This window comes from Sphaeramia orbicularis, chromosome 9 (genome assembly GCF_902148855.1).
Source record: "Sphaeramia orbicularis chromosome 9, fSphaOr1.1, whole genome shotgun sequence".
Taxonomy (NCBI): Eukaryota; Metazoa; Chordata; class Actinopteri; order Kurtiformes; family Apogonidae; genus Sphaeramia; species Sphaeramia orbicularis.
The window spans coordinates 39,164,405-39,187,293 of record NC_043965.1 but is presented as its reverse complement, the minus strand read 5'-3'; the positions used below and the strand labels follow the sequence as shown (position 1 = coordinate 39,187,293).

The following is a 22,889-nucleotide window of genomic DNA, read 5'->3' as shown; positions in this document are numbered from 1 at the left end:
AGCTGCCAATAATCACTTCCAAGAGAACTGAACAATCCATGCTGAGTGTTCTCATGTTTACAGATGATGGGGCTTTCAGGTTAGTACTGAGCGGGAGTTTAGAGGGCAGAGCGAGACTGGAAACATATTTGTGGTATCATTTCCATAAGCCTCTGCTTTGCGGACCATAACGCAGCTCACAAATGTGATTTATGACCTTGGTTTAATGGCTGGAGCAGAGTCTTGGTAGGTATCAGATGACTTTTTCAATATGGCGACGTCAGAGGGGGCACGGTGAATGCACCATCACAACAGGAAATGAGGGCTTGTCTCAGCCAAGAAAATATGAGAAGCCAGATATCTGATCATCTAATGGCAGATAGATGCTACTTCACTTTGACAGAAAAGGCATCAGTCAATAAGCACCAGATGAGCAGCATCATGGAAAAGCATGCCATGGATTCCTCAGTCTATCTATCAAATCATTCATTCTTGGAGTACAGTCATTTGGTCTGTGTGTATATAAAAATCCTGCAGGACTGTCTCTTATTTCCAAAACTGCAAAGTGAAAAGCTTACAAAAACTGCTGCAAGATATTGGAAAGAATGACATTTCATTATTGTTTTCCTGCACTATACAGTATATGTAGTGTCGTATGCAGCGATTTTGCTATTTTGACAGAATTAATCCAATTCAGGGCACTTTTATAGGGGAGTGGATCTGCAAAGATAATTAATAATGAGAGCTAAAACATGACTTTTTAATCTGAAGACTTGCTCTGAGTGTGACTTATCCTTTCCTGAACTTTAATCCTGTACAACCAGTTTCAACACACCAAACACAAAAGCAGGAGGGCTGTGACAACTCTTTTGAAGTGATTTTAGAGGGAAATTAGGTTGTTTAATGGACAAAGTACCTGTTTTTGTTCAACATCATGCTTTCTGTAGCTTAAAAATTCCATGTAACTGATGTTGCCCTGGTTTTTCCAACTGAATCCTCCTTTCCGGTGTTCTTCTTTTGTTCCTCACCAATTTAAAGTTGCGCTTGAGGTGTGCACTATTATGACAAAGCTGCACTGATATTTTTTTCCTGCATAGAAAATATTGAATTTGTGACCGTCTCTGTCAAAATTCTGTGCCAATTCCAGGTCTAGACACTAATCTCTGGGTCATTATGGAAGACACCATTTTCTAAAAACTACTGCAGTTAGTGAAATTCTATCAGTTGTAATTGTAGTTGGGGCGTTATCCCAGTGTGGCACAAATGTAATTTTTGTAAATATTACTTTACTGGTGTACAAAAGAAGTGTTTAAATGTTCTTGTGTGGTGCCAAAGAATGGTACCACATGGATCCGATTTTTCTTCAAGATTTCAAATCAGGTGTTGCTGTCAGTCTGAACTGTAGATAACAAGATTTTGACCTGATTTGACCCGATTTTTGTGTGAAGAACACTTTGTTAATAAAGTAAAAGTAAAGCAAGCTACCATAACGTATGCATAACCAAAATCGAACCAATTGTGTCTCATTTTCAACAAGAAAGAGCTTAAACATTGTGCAGTCTTTTTATGAAATCATCGGTATTTCATGATCCATGCATGTTCTATGTTATATTCTGCAGCAGCTTTACCTGTTATCTGTAAAATGCAAAGACAAAGGACTCACCTGGGCTTGGAAGCTCTTGAGAACAGGTGCCACCATCTCCCGGACTTCCTACATACACACAAAAATAAACTCAGCCTCAGCATTTTTTTTTTTTTTTTTTATTTTGCAGATGCTCCACCTGTTTAGGAATCAGTAGGAGCCTGGTGAGGCACAAACAGCTCCATAAGAAGGAAAATCTTTAATGTTAATGGACTCCCTCCATAGCTCCTGTTACGCCGTGTGCGTGAGTGAGCGAGGCATGTTGTTATGGGGTGTGGGTATTAGTGGTTAAACCTAAAGGGTTTGAGTGGGCATGTTTGAAAAGTGGGGCTTTCCAGTAGTTGCGTTAAAGCTCAGGATCCAGGCTTGTGCGAGCTCCCACAGCCTCAGGTAAGGGGATTGTGCTGCCAGTGGTGACAGCCTGATCCTGTCTTAAACGCCTGTATTATACCGACAAGATTACAGCACTACACTACATACTCAGACTGATATAGACAGGCAGCGGAGCCACAGCAAATAGCCCGAGGGCTCATTTATAAAATATCAAAATATTCTCTTTGACTTCAGCCAAGATGTCAATGGTTGATCATTTCAAAGAAGGGCATAAAAAAGGACAAAATCATATCTGTATCATTCATAGATTTTGCTCTTCATGTATTCAGTTCAGAACACCTTAATTGCCATTTTGCCTCATGAAAGTAAGGTGGATTAAGGTTTCAGGAAATTCCAACTGTTAAGCTGTACAAAAGAAGAAATATGGGGAATTAAAGACGACATTGTATGTCAACCAGCTAACACATACGATTCAATGCACTAGATCATTAATGGAGCAGTATAAACAACAATAAATGAGTGCATGCTATGTTAATAAGATCAATTAACAGGCAACAGTTGGAGATTTGTGCAGAAGGTGGCTGCAGTAGCAGTCAAAAATGGAGTAAAAAACACAGCTAAGGTTTGACGCTGTGGATCAGAAGGTGGGTTCTTGGGCGATACAGGACATTTAAAGAGCAGTCAGTTTTTTCCTGCTCATGTCAGTCGACCTCTAGTATTACCTGTAGCTATCACATAAGTCATGAAGTTCAGTTAACATGTTCTACGGCGTGTGTTACAGCGTTGTGTTCTGTGGTGCTGGGGGAAGCTGGGAAAAAATAACTCACCAGAGTCAACTCGAAGGCTTGTTGCAGTTTAATCAGTTGACACAGATAATTATTGACCATTTTTAATTATATGTTTAAATCAAGACCAGGAGAAAAGTGTTTATTTTGAAGTTTACTGCCTTACTTGAACTTGAAATACTTTTTTTTTTTTACAGAAACATGCGGGAATAGAGTACAACATATAGAAAAGGGCTATGAAATAATGTGTCCTTGTAACACTTATTAAGCCACATATATTAAGTTTGATATTTCTAAATACACACAAACCTCTGAATGCAACATGTTTAGTGGGTGCAAGTGTTTAATCATCTGGTTGTAATGGCATATGATGGCTCTCTTGTTTTCTGGATGCTGTTCTATTTATTTTTTCATCATTATTACTGTTATACCGATGCTGTCCATGTGAGAGTGCCGGATTTTTTTCTGGTGAAGATTACATGCGGTTTGGCACTCATGTTTCCGCACCGGCAGTAACAACACACCCATTAAATGATGGCTGTGTGGCTCTCATATCACACACTGTTATCAAAAGATATGATTATCTGTGTATCAACCAGGGATGGAGCATGTTTCAGGTTTGGCCACACAATTCGTTACATCCTTTCACTGCACTTTGCATTTAATCTACTAAAGAAAAATCATATATTTTATTGACAAACTTCCTTTTTGTGTTGCTTTATTCTAGTCATTGCTATCTATTTTGTCGTTTTACTTCTTTATGTGAAGTACTTTGGGCTGTAAGTTTGATTTATGAAATATGTATGAAAGGTGCTATATATAAAGTTGAGTTGAGATATTGATGAAGTGTCTATGGCCAGTACATATCACCAAGGTAAAAAATTTAATAAATAACTAAAATAAAACGATACAGTCTAAAGTTGTGGAGCTTGGATGTCCAAAAGCCACTCGCCTAGTATATATGCGAAATGTAGGATTTAGTTTTTGGAACTAAAAAGGTCTCTCACAAGTAACCCAACTCTATCGAAGTAACATTCTCAGTGTTTGTAGTACTTTCTCAACTAGATAAAACTGTACTTTTGAGGAATATTAGAGATATACTGCATTGCTGACCAGGTGGAAAGGTGGGTTGAAAGGCAGCAGAGAGTGTTAGAATGTAAAAAACATTCACTTTTTTCTTCTTTATCGTTAATTTTAGCAAACACATTTAAAACAGTGTGTTTGTGTGAATCTTGATGAGCCTGGGTTCATTTGGGGGTTTTGTCTTCATTAGCATTCATCAGATTGTGTTTAGTGCGAGTCCCGTTCCTCATGGGTTTGGAGAGACACCTGTTCCTGTTACATCACCGAAATTTGGAAAAAGTCAATATCAGCTGGTGGATCTGACACCGAGATAACTTTTTTATTTTGGCTTCAGAGTTTAAATTAAGCAGCAAAGTTGCGCTTACCTCTTCTAAATGAGCCCCCTGGCCTCTCATCACACCCAGCCAGAGGCTAACATTACTGCAAGGCCTCAGCATTTAAATATTAACTCAGCTGCTGAAGGGGAGGGGGAGCTAACCCTGACTTCTTGCCGGTTTTGTGCACCATTAATATATACTAATGCAGCTTTTACAAAATAAATAAATAATTCACTGTATAAAAAGGTATATGCGGGGGCTCAAGCAGCGGCCCTGGCGCAGACACCGAGTACTTGCAGAAGTGAAGATGAGGAAAACGACACAGAGTTGAGAGAATAGAAGGGGGGTGGGGGGGGCTGTTAGACTCACCTCAGGGACATTTCTCTTGAACTCCCTGCTCAGCTCTACCAGGTGCTTGTGGGAATGTTCGCTCTCCTCTTGCCGACCCGCCAGCTCAGATGCTACAGAGTTTAGCTCCCTCTACAAAACACACAAAAGAGAGAGAAAACGGTGAGAGGAAGAGAGTGGAGAGAGACGGCACTTTAGGGAGCTTGCCAACGCTCATCCAGTAAAGCTTGGAGTGTACATAAATAAAAATACACTGCTGAATATTAACAATGTAATCCTTCATGATCTCACAGCAGTAATACTTACAGCTAGCCCTGGCCCATAAATAATTAAGCCAAAATAAATCCAATGCCTACAGTAGCAGAAGGCCTTTTAGATAATCAGTATTTGAAATAATCAATACGCTTGCAACGGCTATAGAGCGCCAGAGAGGGGAGTGGAGGGGGTAGAGGGAACGAGAGAGGAAGAGTGAAAGTGGAGAGAGAGACAAAGAAGGGGAGGGGGAGTCACGTGCAGAGACCCAATAACCTGACAAACACCTTTACAAACAAATAGAGCTTCCTCCTGAAATGAAGGGCGTTTTTTTAAAGCCCGGCCAAGACCTGATTCAAGCATACAAACGCCTCACTTGCTGTCGTAATTACTGCAGGTCAGATCTATTTTCAGCCTATTTTCAATCCCTCTCCCATCGCCTTCCCCCAGATCTTTATATTGATCCGACACAGATTTTCAATACACAGCAGCAGCCCTCCATAGCTTTAACCAAATTACCCTTTTGCTACAACAACAGGCCTGATCGCTATTCCATTAATGTCTCTGCACATCAGTTGTTTACATTTCTGTGTTACTCGAATCAGAGCTCCACCCCGACAACATGTCTGATCCACTAGCTGTCTGTACAGCAGGCCCTTCATCAGAACCTTGCATTCATGCTGGACTCAGCTGCACCACATGCCATCCGCAAATCCGATATTATCGATCAGTCATCCAATTCCCGGCTCTTTCAGCTAACAGAAAAAAAAAGGAAAACAGATTCAAACTCCACTCTCCTGTACTGACTGAGCAGCGCTGGAACAGACAAGCGTACATTCACCTCCTCTTCATTTTGACTGTGATTCTTCAGTTATTGATGAGGATCTTCTCTTGTAACTGCTGGGTTACAATATAAAAGTGGAGTGCAGGGATTCAATTACCAGTGCGAATTTATATGTGACGCTGGGAAATTAAATTGACTGTGTTTTAATTAATCTGCAGTCTTACTTAAAGGCAATTTAATAAATCATCACAGAGGAGGAAAAAAAAAAAGGCAGAAAATGGAGGGATGAAACTTTAACTGCACGGCCTTGTGGGAGGGTGGCAGCCTGTCGGTCAGAGAAGTAGGCCGTTAATTGAAGGGCTGCCGGTTCAAGTCCCTGGACTGACGAGTCGGAACGCAGCTAATGTAGGACTGAGTGCAGAGTGCTTAGCCAAGAAAGGAGAAGCCAATGGGATGCTAAAGGCAATCCCAAAAGTCGAACACTTCATATGCTCAAATACTATTCCCCAGTGTACCCCTAAGAGGTTTTGCAAGTCAGTTTTCAACAAGTTAAATTCAAGACTTTTTAAGACCTTTTTATGACCATTATGAATGCAATTTAAGACCCATTTCACATCAATCGCAGTTGCTGATGGTCCCAGTGTGAATACAGAGCAATATTGGGTGATGGAAGGCATTTGCTGATGGCTTTTTATTGAGGGCTTTACGTTTCTCCGACTTCCCATGTGACTCTTTCCAATTGGCGTCAATGAGGCACTTCATCCAATCATCCTGTCAGCGTCGTATTTCGGACAGTTAAGGCCTAAAATGTAAAATATTGGGTTTTAGGCATTTTAATACATTTTAAAGACCTCCAGAGTGCTATAAATTCAGGAAACTTTAACCAAACACAAGACATTACTACTCAAGGACAACATGAACAGTCTAGCTACAACTAACAGACGCACATCTCTTGTATTGTTGAAGGAACAAATGATTCATTTAATTGTCAATCAATTTTTTTTATTAGCTGATCGGTAAAATACCCAAAAATGGTGAAAAAAGCCCAAAACCTAAGGATATTCACCATACTCGAATATTAAAGAAGCAAAGAGAGAATTAACTTTTGCTTAAATAATTACTCATAGTTTCTGCCTGATTTAACAGCTGACAGTTTATTAATTTATCAATAAATCATTGCAGCTCTAGATGTCATATAAAAGAAAATATTTCTGAGCATCAGGTTACTATCTCTAATCCTCTGTGCTTACTCTTCCTCTACTCTTAGTCCGCATCCAAATGTTTAAAAGAAGTCAACACACTTGGTTTGGAGAAAATGTCATTCCTAGTAAACTGTACTGTCACTATGAAAAAGGCCATGGCTGTGTAGGATAAGGCGACAGGACTTTATAAATTCTTGCTAGTCCTTACAGTCCATCTGGGATGAGACTTCCTGGAGATTAGAGAGTGTGCTTTCAGGGGCCGGCCAACCTCCACTAGATTCAAATGGCCCCAGACCGGCTAATCTTGCCAAGAGAAAATTCCTCTAGAAGTGACTTTGAGTGGATTTTATAAGTACTTAAGATATAACAGTGTGGTGATTCTAAGTCAGCCGGTGCTTTAGCGGCCACAGTGTAGAGCTGGGTTCACTTTTTATTACAGCTCAGCTGATGTGAACAGTGAATGCTCATGCTGTATGCAAGCTGAACGGTGCAATCATAATGGCATGGTTATTTTGAAAGCACCCCTACAGTTTGTAGACCATTATAAGGGAGGGGAGCCTTGGCAACAGCCCATCAAATGAAACCTACTGTCTGTCTTTCTGGAAAGAAGTGAAGCAGAACAGACTGTTTGCTACTTTGTCTTCCTCAGACTGATGATGGGGGAAACTTCACTATGTTTGGCAAAGCTATCTCCAGAGACAGGAGATACCAAAGATTTTTTTCTGCTCATCCTAATCAGATGTGATTCGTTTCAACCTAAAGCCAGGGCACCTTTGAGATCCCAGATAAAACTCACTTATCTGCTTCCATTCAGTTGATCTTCTTCCTTCACAAAATCATTTGCATGAACTTGTAGATGTAGGTGATCTCTTAAACACTGATCACAACTGAGTTAAAACCTCTGTGTGAAGAGGAGATTCTCAGTAATCATTTGACAGGTTTTAAAAAGGGCGATTGGGACCGAATTTTCAGTGTGTGGCAGTCGGGTCAATACAGAGCTCCTGTCATTAAGCCTCTGCCAGTCAAACATCCAGCCATAATTGATGAGTTTCCCCTGGGGAGGGCGGAGCTGTCGCTGGGGCTGGAGGGGCAGGAACAGCAGATTTTGATCATGGAACCAGTCGTGGTGTGTCCAAAGCAATTTAAGAAACAAAAGGAGCATCATGACTTCTGACTCATAAACCAATAATAAGAAACCAGAACCTTATTGGCTGCAAAAGGATAGATGTGTAGCTATTTGGCAGCTGGTGATGAATTGTTGAAGCACAAACAAGGAAAAGAACTGCTCACCAAGGACTTGCACATTCATTTGAATTCAAAATTAAAGTTCTACCATTCTGGACCCATGAATTACGACAGCTCATGTTCATATAGTCATGTGCTTCAGCATAGAGGTGTAACACAAAGACATAATACACAACATGATATTATGTTGATATAATGATCTTTAAGGAATAGTTCAATATTTAAACCACTTCCCCTAGATATTATATCTATGATGGTATGGTGTTTATATGATCATAATTTTCTTATGTTGCCTTCCACTATTGTAATAGCTTATATTAAACCATACCCGATGTATCATGACTGGTATCATATTGCCAAGCTCTTGCTAGAACCCATCCACATTCCAGTGAGGAATGTAATGGTCCATTCAGTCTCTAAATAAAACAGGGCAGGAATAAGAGAGGTGACAACTAATCTGCTACAAAACAATGAACCAGGGATTATAACATGAACATAAAGTGTGTTGCACTTCACTTGAATGACAAACAGTCACTTTTGTCCATTACAGGCAAAAGGCAACAATTATCTAATCCAGCAAAGACAATTTCTCTTAACAAAGGTCTTTGTAGAGACATGTACTGTAACAATTGGATTTAAGTGTGAGCTTGCTTGTGTGAGTGTTTTAGGTAAAATGCGGGGCTCACTAATGTATTGTGCTGGAGCAGATTTGACATTGATTCATTAAACCTAGCTCGTCTTGATTACATCTGTAGTGGTAAGCTATTTTCTGGCCTTTCACAAAGACAACCCATGGTGGAAAATGTTGACAACTGGGAAAAAAACTACCAAGGTACTGCAATGAGGTAGACTGAGTCAAAATCACTATTGTGTGCACTGGGCTTGGACAGCACAAATTAAAGAGGAAAAAATAGGGAGGAGGAGGAGAGAGGGGAAAATGCAGATGGGGTATTATTTTTCTTTTTGTATCCCATCTAATTGCAATCATAGGCAGATGTCTGAAAGTGTGACAGCATCAGCAGAATTGCTGCTGAGAGCACAGAATCTTTGTCTAAAAATAATCAGACATTCTGTGTGCTGCTGTTTGTTATAATGGTAATCGATGCTGGAGGCTTTGAATTCCATCAATTTATAGATCCACTCTGTTCTGCCTGGTGACTGTACTGCCTCACAACCCCCACCGCATACGCACACCGACGCAAAAACACACACACTTGCACGCAAGGTCTCGCACAAAGGAGCGGGTGGGCACACATGCGTGTGCAGAGACACATGTGCGCTGACATCCGCACACGGGGGCTTGCAGCAAAGCTGAGCAGGGACCAGTGTGTGATTAAGATAAGTGTAGTTTCCTTTCATACATTCCTTATCGCCTCCCATTTTCTGTGAGGCACAAGATTGTCCATAGCTGCCTCAGATTAGCCCCGCATCTCAGACGCCACATTTGAGAGGGGGGACTGATCAATAAATCAAATCACCACAATCAATGGCCCCAATCACTGCAGTCTAGTCTGGCCTCAACATTATTACTGGCAACCCCCCCCACCCATCGCACCCCCCCCCCCACTCAGCCGCTGAGGGACGGGAGGAGGGGGCAGTTTGGTGGTTGAGCAGAAAGTGCACATTGGCTCCTGTCCATATGAAAGATTCAAAATGAACTCTTATCTGGCCTCCTTGGGCTGAGCATCAGTTAAGCGGCGAACAGGCAGACTATGAGTGTGTATGTGTGTGCTGGACCGTCCAGACAGAGAGACCCAGGCAGGAGGAGCCTCTGACCTCCGTGACCCGGCGCTGGGAATGTGAGCCGTGCACACGGCCTCTGACAGGGAAGCACTAGGGGGTTGCTATCACCTGGCATCTCCCTCCATCTGTTTACCACAGACTGCTGCTCCTTCACTTTTACTCTCCTTCAGCTTGGCCAGAGCTGCTCCAATTCACACCACCGTCTCACTGCTGCTATGCCACGCCTGACCTCAGTCAAAGACCATTTGCATATACGCTAGTTTGTTTTAGCCTGCTGAGAGTGCCAGATGGGTGGGGTTTACCTCATTACGGCAATTCAGGTAAGGCCAGGTTGCCAGGCAGGTGTGCTATCCCGCCAAAAATAACACAAAAAGATGTTAATTATTTGATTTAGATAATTACCAGCACCAATAGGACATTTTACACACTGGTATCAGCAAAATTCTGCTAAATGGTCAATATGAGGCATCTTCCCTGGAAGTACTGAAAATAACATTTCAAAAAAAACATTGCTATTAAAGAATTACTTTCAGTTTGTTGTTCTATGATCAAGATTCTTTTTTTTTTTTTTTTAATTTATTTGATCAAGATATTAATTTCCCAGTTGACCCATTTTAGTATTTTCAGCATTTTTACTGAACGATCATTATTACATTAGAATCCACTATTAGTCAACATCTAACCCAAATATGTAACAGTGACCATTCATCTCTACTAACTCAGGTTAGTGCTGTGCTTTTGCATCTGTACATCTGCACTCACACTGGTTATGTGTATGGTCTACTCTTATATTTCCTATGTATTAGATGACCAAAGTTTTGTTTTTCTTGTTTTATTCCTGTTCAAATGCTCTATTTATTTTATTTTTTTCCATTACAGCTCTCGTCTAAAATTCCATTTGAAGCGCCACATGCTACTTATGTGTTATCTGTTTGGAAACTTCTGACAAAAAGCTCCCTGAGGCAGGAGTCCTCAAAATTTTAGGGTTATTATTCATGGAAAACGATCATCTACTTGTGACCCATCTTCAGCCAATAAACTAAAGTACTTAGACCAAGTACTTTTTAGATGACAGCAGAGATGGATGGTAAGGATTAGAGATTCTGTGAATATATTGTTGTTTTCTTGTGCGTCTTATTTCACAGATTTAGCTTGCAAACCCTAATTAGACCCTGACCCCCTGCTTGGGAACCATAGCCCTGTGGCTACTTCGCACTTTCTGCAACTGTCCACTCTGCAGCAGCAATTACTGACTGCACCGTGCAGAAATATGTAGGTAGCGTATAGATCGTGAGGACTTACCAACGAGGAAAATCACATTTCATTTTGACACCTCTCTAAACTCTGGACTGGTAAGTCTGATAAATCATCCAAAATAATTAATCCCCAGTCAGTCAGGCTGTCTTCAAACAGCATGCTAAATCTTACAAAAGGAAAGCGAAGCGTGTGAGCGTTACAACCATCAGCAAAAGGTGTGACTGGTGTTGTCAGCCATTATTCGTCATACCCTGCTTCATTTAGAGAGTTTTTGGCGCCTGATGCACCAGAGCACAGCCTACTTGTCAACACTTCTCTCTCTTTAATTCCAACTTGCACACGTGGACACACATGCACAGATTTCTTATTTCTCACTAATATTCTGCTAACACATCTCAGTATGATCAGGGTGGCTCAAATTCCACATATTGTCAAGTCTTATTCAAAATAGTATCAAGCGGTATCGTGAAAACATCTTATTACAGTCCTTTCAAACAACCTTGTATCAATTCTGAGTCCAGTGAATAACTTTAATAAATAACCTCCAATTAGAAACTTCAAATTACAATCTGTGACTGAATGCTCCAAACGAAGGCCAATTACAACATCTTATTAATCATCATTAAGGCCAACCATTGTTCTGCTCCTTTCAAACTCTGTGGTTACAATCAGGGTGTCTATTGTCATTGTGTGGTACATGCAGGGTGACTAATTACACAGTCCTATGATTCATTAGCAGACTAGTGGGTTGAAACCTGAGAAAAGACATGATAACCTCCGTCGGCCAAATGATTGGCTCAAACGCAGAACAGCGACAGGGACGCTTTTCAATATCCAAGAACAAAAAAGCGGCCAATGCTCCAAAGAAAGTTTTTTTTTTTTTTTTTTTTTGTGGGGGACATATAAAGAATTAGGAAAGCAGTGTTGGTGTCGAACTTGAGCTATAAAATCGGGGACAAGGTTTGTTTTCCTGTTTTCTTTCAAAGTGGGAAAAGAGGAATGCACTGTGGGGAACTTGTCTCTATGAAGCTCCACCATTGAGGTCAGTTAGTCTTCATAGATGCAGCCATCACCGTGATGGCCCACTTTCACCTGAAACGACGAACTGGAGCGATGCAACACAGCTAACCTGCGATTGTTTATTCTCTCTAAAGAAATGTCAATCTGTTCGCTCTCAGGTGTGCTGCTCTTCCTCTTGTTTTTGTTGTTTTCTCCCCCCTACTCTCTCCGTTTTCCCTTGTCGATTGCAGCAAGATCAAAGCGACGCCGCTGGAAGAATCTGAATATTTCAGGTGTGGAGAGAGGGCTGCGTTTCACACCACCTGTGTAGCGCTGAGAGACAGGTCCCTCCTCTCGCTCAGACTCAGTTAGCGGGGCCCCTGGGGCCCGGCGACATAAACCGGGGCCACCTGTCTGAGAGAGAGGGAGCGCTCCTTTACCCTCCTTCTCTCTATCGCACTTTCATTTTACAGCATTTGAACCAAAAATAAATGAATCTAAATAGAGCGGTGAGAGTGGGAATAAAAACGGTGCTGACAACAAGCAGCTGAGAGCTTTGAGCTTCATCACAAAGGCTCTGAGATCTGGCAGCCGAGTTCCAATGCTGCAAAATGGGAGCAACTACTTGAAAGGGCAGTTTATACATGAATCATTGTATAATTTGCCCTGTTCTGCAGCAGAAGGCAGTGCTCATATATTAAAAGAAGAGCCTGGACAAGGGGATCACCAGGATTACTTTCTGCCAAAACATGACATGTGTAGCGCTCAGTGTAGAGCAGCTCTGCGAGATGATTCTCATCACATCATCAGGGCCGCCATTTCTGACCCAAAGCAAATAAAAAGTATCCCTGATGTCCAGGCCAGCCTTAACAGTTTGATGTAGCTGCTCTCCTTGGAGGGCTGTGTGCCTTGACATGTGTGCATGTGTAAGCACTTGTGTAAGTGAGAGTGTGTGTGCGTGCAGATGTGTGTTCGGGGAGGCGTGGAGCAGGTTCCACACTACCGGTTCCCAGCCATGTCTCTCAAAAGGGCCGTAAAGTCTTTACAGCAAATTCCTTACATTCATCTGTGTCAGAGCACTCGGCACACATTAGGCGTTTACACGGGAGGAAACACAATCTATTTGATGCTACACTGCCCACACATCCAGAGCCCTCCTCCCCACACTGGAGATTCACAGTGTTTAACTTCCATTTCATATTCTGAACAGGCAGGCAGACAGGCAGGCGAGTGGAGGGAATGGACTCCATCTTGCTGTAAATCAACGTTTAAACACTGAGCTAAATGTAATCTGGAAAGAGTCAACAAGAGGCCCTTGCATTACGCTCCTCAAGATATTTGTTTTTATTTATTCTGGAATGTGCAATTGATTTTTGTTGTTCCCCCTAATGATGTATGCAAACGGTGAACCGAAAAAAGTCACACTTCATTTTTCCCCGGCTGCTACTGCTCCCCATCTTTTAATATCAGTGGTGCTTATGAGAACAAGTGGAGGTTAATCTAGGGAGCGGGTCATAGCCAGGCAGCTCTTTGTAAATGTCAGCTGGGAGATCCAGGCCTTTCTTATTACCACACTAAACCAACAAGGCTGACGGCTCCAAGACAGATGTGTGACTTGGAGGCGTCTTCCCCCCACTTCTCACCACCATCGCAGACCAACCCCATCACAGAAAACCTTATTAATCAATCGATTTATCGCCATAAATCAGGCCAGGCTTTGATTGTATCAGCAAGTCATGCAATCAATCAATTAGTTGGGACCTAGCGGCCCAATTTGCCTAAAGAAAGATGAATGCTCCCCCACATCATCCATTTGGCTGTCGGTTTACCCATCAAACACTGCTGCTGTTGACTCCCAAGCCCAACATGCATCCTTTTATCGATTTCTGCAGATTAAACTTGCAGAGGAATCAAAGGACACTTAACTGACTGGGAATAATTCTGCCTTCTTCATTTGTAGTGAAGTATGTTTTGTGCTCTCCTTTGATAGTGTTGCTTCATATCTTCAAAACAGTGTCAACATTCAAATCCAGAACACAGAGCTCTTATGAGTGAATCAAGTGACAAGAGCATGAAAAGTACTGGCTGAGAAAAATGGGACAAATATTAGGTTGTGATCAGTCAGAGTTACCCAGGTTTAGTATGTGCCAAGGCGAACGGGAGCAGAAAGGCCTGTGTAAGAAAACAGCTGGGTGAACAAACTGCAGAAAACATATGTATAATGACATATTTGTTTCATATTTTATCCCAACTGTGAATTCCAATCCACGTTGTGACACCAGCTGCCTCGGTCCAATGCTTCCCATCTGCAACTCGGTGTCAGGATGTCTCCTAGGACTGGCTGGGAAACTTTGGGGACGACAAAAACCGACAGGAGCAAGTAGAGCACGACAGAGTGGGCTGCCGGAGCCTCAGCATGCTTCTCCCCCAGCGGCAGGAATGTTGGAAACGTGGCAGACTGTGGAGCTGCCGTGCAGAGGAAAGAAACTCCGAAGACTCCCTGGGGAGGACGTCTGCGGTGGGATTAGAGCCCCACCAGACCCGGTTCTGCTTCACACCCTCAGACCCTGCTGTGTTACAGCCAGGGGGGCCGACGAGCTATCTGTGGGGCTTTACAGTTCTGCCCAATCTCCCCAAGCCTCACCATGTAATTAGAGATAAAGACAGAGGGCTCGGCTACTCAACCTCAATTCTCCTGGCTTCACACAAGGCTGCCCAGCCATGGCCCCCAGAGGAAGCCCCTAATGCTGCCAGTACAGCAGCACCTGTGAACGGCAGCCAGCTTCAAACCCTATCATCCACCAAACAACTGTTCCACAGACTAAACATTTAAGATACAAGGTACGCTACATGATCATGATTGATTGGTGTTCTAATGTAGTGTATCCTGAAGTCACGGCACTGTGATACACAATGACAATGTACTTTCTTTGACACCAAATTCCACATATTATCTGTGTCGAAGCAGCTTCATATTGTAAAAACTCTCAGGTAAACAATAAGTAATTTTTCTTCATATCTCTCTCCTCTAAAACTTCATCTGAGCATGGAGGGGAGGGGGTAAATTTGAGGCAGAGGAGGAACTCTTGACTATATTCAAGAAACACAAAATTATACTATGGAGGGATCCATTATTCATCTCAGATACATTTTTCATTTAAGAGTGGGCTGGATATGAGCAATGATGAATGCATCGCCCAGGATGCAATTTGTATGTAAAATAACAGAAGATTACAGAATATGTTTTAAGTGCAAATGCAGTTTGTTGCCATCTAAGAGGAAAATGCATTCCTACAAAAAGGAATAAGACCTGAGCCACATGATGTTGCCTCATAAAATCACTTAGCCCATAGCTAGCCCCCTCGCTGGTCCTTATAAAGGGTCACAATGAGAAGCTCAAGTGATGAATGAGGCAACTAGAGTAGATTTTCATTCATGTAATATACACTATCTCTTGGCAGGCCATTTGAAACTGTGGAATAAGTAAACCAAATAACTACGGCTAATTCCTGCAGCATCCAGCTCAGCAGCACATTTCCTTGAACCCGACTCGTCTGCAGTGAGCACACAGAGAGCACTCGCAGACATACTGTTAGATACATGTCTACGCACAAGTGCACACAAACATACAACAGTGCTTCGCTGCCTGCCAGGCATCCACATGTTCCTCTCAGGACTCGCTCTCTCCTCATCAGCTTCACTCGGTGCACACCGTTTCAATTCAGTGGCTCTCAAAGACACACAAAGAGCCTTCCCTTCCATTCACAGTACAAAGATTGAATATAGACTCCTAACACAAGACATACCCACCGCAGAGCATGTAATACAACTCATTACTGGGCACGCAGGGTGCAGAGGGTTGTGATGGGAAAGACAAGCGCGTCAGGAGAGTACAGGGGGTCCTTCCACCGACGTCTCCATCTTTCCTCACAGCTAACAGAGCTTTAAAACCAGCCTTTAATAACTAAAGCAACCCAATTGATTTTTGGAAGTTCTCTGGAAAAAAAAAATAGTGCTGTGTATTCAGTAGAAAAACAGAAATACTGTTTACACACAAGGTGAGAGTGCCACAAAAACTTCAGACAACACCACTTATGATAACTGCCAACACCAGTACTAAGTATTAGTGATCAAGAAGACTCTTAACGGTTAATGGGAACCAAAACATGCAGTAAAAAAAAAGTTCATAACAATGCAAACTCCAGCTAAAAACTCCTCTGAAACACCTGGGTTCTCAGAGGGCTTTGGTTGGAAATGATTTGAATTCAGCCAAAATAACTTTTATTCATATTTTTGACCCTCATCATACTTGTTGTATTGTATAGTAAAAAACGTTGTAAAGTATTCCCACAAGAAAATATGTCCCTTTTCTACATAAATATACAATTTAACATCATTTAGGATCATTATCTGTGTATAAAGCAAGCCTATGATAAACAGCAAAAAAAAAAAAAAAAAAAAAAAAAAAAAAAAGCAGCTTAATGACAAAACTTATAAAGAAGTCAACTGGGGATCAGCTACAACCATTAGATCTAGGCAAAGTCATTTAGTTAGTTCTGATGCTCTCTATATTGAGTGTATATTCATTTAGCTTGGGCGCTGTACCTAAACCTTATTCTGTTGGAGAAAATCCTTATTAATTTAATTAAATGGGAACTTTTTAATTCAATTTATAAGAACTAAATAAATTCAGTACACATTAACTGATATGTTTTAATATGGCCGATACTGATTACTAGTGATAAAGGAGACCAATAATTAATATATGGAACAGATATACATTTGCTGTAAAAAATTCAATATTGGCTTCAATGTTTGGGTGTCTTAAAACTGAGAAAATAACAAAGTGACCAAATTTCAGTCCTGATACTCAACACCAGAGTGGTGACTACACTGTACTCTACTGGAATAACCCTCCATTTCAGGAATCTACTCAGAGCTGTAACTACAAATTAAAAATGACAAGTTTTGCGTTTTATGTGGCATTTTCTGTCACCAGGATCTACGGCTGACATCTTCATCTGTGAAATGTTCCACCACACCATGTGCCGAACACAAGTGTAATTTGTTTAAAGAAATACACAGTAGTTTTCCCCTATTCCAGAATATTAGCGCACCACCTATTATAAATGTGTGGAGAAAAAGTAGGTCTGGCTATTCAAGACTAAATAGCAAGGGCAAACCAAGAGAAGCAGCAACATCAAGTAGTGTGAGAAAAGGTACTAAAATAATACTGATAATACAAAAACATTACATATCAGATAGTACAATCATGCCTGACAATTCTTCCATCTCCAAAATAGATTGAAAAATTGTTTCAAGTTTTAAAAAGTAAATAAAGAAAAAATAAACTAGTAAAACTTTGTCTCACTTATTAGTCCCAACACACCAGCACCAGATTGTAATAAGTACATTTTGTTTCATTGGATTAAAAAACAGCAGTTGCTGTAAAAACATTGAACATCGGGTCTGATAACTGGCCAGGTTGAGAAGCGCTCAACCCATAACTTACAGAACATGATGGGTAGTCCGCAAAGGTTAATTCAGGACTGCATTACAACTTCTCACTCGTCTCTGTAAAACTATGGCTGACCCACAAGCAAACTGTATCCAATCACAAAAAGGCAGGAGGGTAATGTATGTGGGTCAGCCTCATTGATCTCAGCCGTGCCCTGCATTGCTCTGGGGTCAGGTTGTTGTGTGCCGACAAGAGGGCACTAGGTTTGGATTGGTGCATGTGGGAGCAGACAGGGGAAGCTGCGTTTGTAAGAAAGGGAGGAGAGGGATGGCGAATTGGTTAATCCACCGCTGCACATGGCCTCATGAACCTTCCTTAACCTCAGGGCAATCGCATGACCCGAGGCAAAGCATTACACACATTAAAAAGACATGAAGTTCAGAGCACTGGAGTTTCAAGCACGCAATCAATGAGGCCACAGGTGCAAACATTTTCTGCACTGCCAGTGGAATGCCCTTTTTTCCTCCCTCTCAGGATTACAGTGGAACCTGTTTTTGCACCGCGTTCATGTTAATGTCAGCAATAATAAAGACCTGCAGCACAAGAAACAATAAAAAATGAGTTCGAGCTGGAGACAGCTTTTGGTGGTGGGCTGGAAACAGCGCGGGGAGTCAGGAGAGAGGGCAGGATGTGAGGAGTCTGTCAACTTCTCCCTGTCTGCTTCTGTGTTCGCTCGCCTCAGACTGAGGGGAGCAAATGGGCCTAATTCACACTGGCTGTGTGTGAGTGTCTGTGCTGTCTAGCAGCGTGAGCGGGAATTAGATCTATGGTTTGTAGCCTTCATCCCTTCCCAGACAGACTTGTTCCGGCTCAGAGGCGCTGCCTAATCCGCACCTCTCTCCCGCTTGCACTCCCGGAAAATGACTTCACACAGCTGCCTCAAACGCCCAGCGCAGCAATTCTCGTCTGACTGAACTCCCCCCTTGCTAAAAAAAAAAAAAAAAAAAAAAAAAAAAGACCTCCCATAGCTCATTTAACATACCAATTCCTCCCCTTCCCCAAAGCCCACCCTCCAACCCCCCCTCTCCTAAGAGACGAAAACAACAAGGAAAACAACTACAGCCCCACTTGATAATTTAAGGGCCCTTCTCTCCAGAGAGCTGTCAAAGTCAGCAGTACAGTGGGAGGAATTCACCAAGCGAGGAGGTACCCAGGTTGTAAGGTGGTGAGTTGTACGTCTCAAATATCTCAGCACCCACTGTATATGACATTCACGAGGCTGCACAGGTATTCAAAGCTCCTAAGGGTGTCATCTGGACCCCTGCTGCTCCTCCATGATCCTCTCTAACCATCTCACAAAGCAAATGAGAAGTGAATTAAACTGAATGTCAATTCACCGTGAGGGTTCTGGGAACACAAAGCCAAGTGAGTTCTCACATTAAAACCCAGGTCTTGGCCAGGTGGTTTCTTCAAGTCGTTATCGGGGACACAAACGAACAAGATAGAACAGACTGCGAGAAGGCTGCTCCCATCCGCAGTGGCCTATTTGGGTCATGAAGGGTAACTCTGGATAATGGCAGGGCCACTCAGACAAACACTCCAGCCTTGAGGACAGGAAACGGAGAGAGGTACTTCTTATAAACCAAACTTAATGGCTTTCATGTGCTTCATGAATACACTACGTACCAGACTGTGCCATAAAGTGATGCACTTCTTCACCTTTCAAAGAAGAAAAGAAGCTGCTGGTAAAAACATGACTGACAGAAATTAATTAAACGTACTTTAACTACACTGTATGTAATAGTCTGTCATTCAAAAGTGTCACTAAAGGTGTATTGTTGGATGATATCATGAAGGACCGTGGGATCATAGCGTGGGATGTTTTCACCACCGTTGCCAAAGAAAATATGACGCCACTCAGACAGAAGTCATATATACAGACAAGGTAATGTATTCAAGCTTTATTCATATTATGTTTAATGATGTATATTCACTTTATACAATTTCACTCGTGAAATTGCAGCAAATAACTTCAGCTAATCTAATGTTAAACATCACATTAGATGAGAGGATCTAATGTTAAGTTAACCATTACCTTATCTTATTCTATGCATTAGCTCAGCTTGAAATATATCAGTTAATGAGCTTTCTATTGGATTACTGCACTGCAAAATGGCATGAAAATAATAAAAACAAACTGCAGTGTGACCAAAATACTGCTGTCTTACTGTTAGGTATAATTATCAGTTTGTGACAGATGGCTGTCCACTGTGAGCCTGGTTTTGTTGGAGGTTTTTCCTTCCATTAAAGACAGTTTTCTTCCTTCTCACTGTTGTAAAGTGTCTACTCTCGGTGGATTTGTTGGGTTTTCTCCACATAATATTGTCAGTTGAATGAACTGAATAGAATTCTGTGACACTGTGAGATTTACACCAATCAGCCTCTGATATTTTGTCAGGTTTATTACCATGTTTCTCAGAAGTAAGGTCACAAAGTATGACATGACAGAAGGAAACAGATCATTACATTGAGTAAAACGACATATTTCTCTGAATTTCGGCAGATTTGATATAATGTAGGCCAAGTGCACAATCTAACAAAATGTAGAACATAGGAGTTATATATGTGTCTGTTGTATGTGTTTTAACTGTGATCTTGTAACTCTTGTATTTGCTGCTCAGTGGGATTTCTCCTGGTTAAACTTCAAATAAATTAAAATATATTTTTTTATCTATATCTGTATGTAAAAGTTTATAGATATTTTTAAGTGGAAGTGTTGCATGTATGTTGCCCTTAAGATGATGAAACCTGTAAAAGTAGGAAAGGAAAACTTTGTCTCCCCTTATGTTCACACTGAGGCATTTAAAGCAGTCAAGTGATGCTGCACTGTACTTTTTAAAGAACTCCTAAGGCAGCAGTGAGAAACAAGTGATATTACAAGAAAGGGAGAATGATTAAAGCCTAATATGGCATAGTAGAGAGGAGAGAAGGGTGATTTATCCCTTCACGGCCTTTTGACACTAAATTAAACTGTTGAGTCCATTCCCCCGTGCCAGCTAGTTATCTTTCCAGGCTAATTTAACACTATAATTTACATTCCATATAAAATACATCCTGATGTGGTGCTGTCAAGGCCGTACATCATTTGCAGAGAGTGCTCCAGTTTCAGTGAAAAGGACAGAATTAGATCATATTCATGATGCAATTAAACACTTCAGTGGGAATCGATGTAAAACCGATGAGCCCTGAAAACAATGCATATGGCTGAGAACATTAGAACACATTACCTTCCCTTGGATCCCTCGCTCCACAGACGCAATTTAAAATCCTCCACCACTCCACTCTCCGTCTCTCCAGATTCATAACGCACAGCGATAATAAATGAATTTTTCACAAAATTATTCAACTACTAAATTGCCCATGGTAACTGAGTATCAGATGAAAGTGATGTGAATTATTAAGTAGGGAAACTGTTTGTTCTCACCATGGGTGTAATAATCGGCCAAATGAGGAACAGAAGGGATGCAAGGAGGGCAGGTTACAGTAAAAGGAGATCTCATAATAAACATCAGTGTTGATGTAAAAATGGGAAACCTCTGTCTGCCGCCTGGGCCTCCAGCTGGGTTGATGGTATCGACCATTTTCCCTTGGGCGGCAGTGTGGGTTTTCTTATGGATGCAGAGAGGGGAACATTACTAAGCATTGCCGCACATTCTCATGTAAAACTGGCAACAGGCCCTCCGGAGCTGGCAAACCGCTGCAACAGCCAGCCAATGTTACACCAGCTCACCACATTTTACATAATCAGACAGACAGCGCAGCAGACCACACACTCGCACTGCTCTACTCCAGATCACATCAACTACCTGTCACACTCCTCTCCACAGCCATCACACTCAGTTTGAGCTGCTCAGACAAAGATTTGCAGAAATGGAAACATACTGCGAACTAGGACTGTCCTGATGGCCGGTGTTAGGGCTCAGAGGCAGCTGTAGTAATCGACAGTGAATATTTTATCACTTTGACAAAAACTAGAAGAGTGTTAGACCGAGAGATAGCAGAAAATTCAAAGGTTTATTCATCAGTTTGACCTGGACCCATGATCACTACGAGTCATTTTAAATATTTCTAGTAAAGCATCAGTATTTCTAATAAGATGGCCACAACAATGGCTCAAACAGTGTAATACTTTTCTGACTATGGCAACAATGGTTAAATGATGAGATGTCAATTATTAAATTAATCAACAGTTATTTTAATAGATGGCTAATTAATCTGACTCAAGTTTTTCAGATTTAAAAACAGCTTTATAGGTTTCTTTACTCCATTATAACAATAAACTAAATATGTTGGGGTTATGAATCAAGCACATCATCATGGGATGCCATCTTAGGATTTTTTGGAGAAAAAAAATGATCAGTATTTTTCATTGTTTTGTGACATTTCTAAACCAAATAATTCATTATTTTACTCAGCAATGGCAATGATTGTAAGTTTCAGGCCTAATTGTTTTTTTATCAAATGCTGAAAAACTGCCAAGGTGAACTGAACAAAATGTGATGCGACTGTTGCTGCTGTGAATCCCAAAATTGAAAACCAAATACCTGCTCGACGAATGAACATCCAAATGATCATCCAAATACTAAGATTCTGGACTATTGCAAGCTAAGAAAAACACCTTCTGATTAGAATTTGCATTACACATAATTTACCTTTGCCCTTCTTCTCATTGTACACATTTTTATCATCGAGGTCTAAACTTGTTGATAGTAAGAAAGTAGACAAATGTAATGAAATTCTGAATTTAAGAGCCATACAGAGGGCAAGAGGTGCGGCAATTTGTAACCATTTCTGACAGGATGAGTTGGCCTCTCCAACTGAAACAGTAATTATGCTTAATGGTCCTTTAATCTGTCCATCAGGCGGGAGGTGAGCAGCCGGGTCAGCCTAAAGTGCTCCAGGCATCACGGTGTGTCACGGTACAGTCAGAGGGGTGAAGTGCTCCACGAGGAGTGCCAGGACGGCTTGCTTCAGCACAAAACATTGGACGTGGGCCTCCTTCCAACACACACATCATACACCACCTGCTATCTTGTATAAAAATGCTTACAAGTGAACTACAAAGCAGTGGCAAGAGAAAAAAAAAACACACTCCCTAGATAAATATAAAGAGGACAATAACTTATGAAACGTGTGGGCATATGACAGGTTTGATGTAATTTGACTAAATCCTAACGGTGCAGGACTCGATGAGTGATGTGTAACTCTGATTTAGGGTGAGAATGTGAACTATGGTGTCCAGCTGGAGCCCTGGCGCTCTGCCATCCCTGTTAATCTGTAACTCCAAAAGGATTTCTTCAGGTTTTTGCAGAATCACAACTGATGAAAGTGGGGTTGGAGCTCAGCTAATTCCAGTTCACATTAGAAATCCCAGGTCATGTCCTGCACATACCTCGACAGTC

At 41.5% G+C, this 22,889-nt stretch overlaps 1 protein-coding gene across 2 annotated transcripts in view; it reads right to left on the bottom strand.

Annotated features, from left to right (window-relative positions):
* cux2b (cut-like homeobox 2b) overlaps positions 1–22,889 on the bottom strand; it is a 124,379-nt gene that overhangs the window by 79,703 nt on the left and 21,787 nt on the right. For both annotated transcript variants that reach the window (XM_030144059.1, XM_030144060.1), the window contains exons 2-3: positions 4,509–4,619; positions 1,643–1,690 (exon numbers count right to left, since the gene is read on the bottom strand). In XM_030144059.1, the coding sequence (XP_029999919.1) occupies positions 1,643–1,690; positions 4,509–4,619 (159 nt within the window). The remainder of the gene's footprint in view (positions 1–1,642; positions 1,691–4,508; positions 4,620–22,889) is intronic.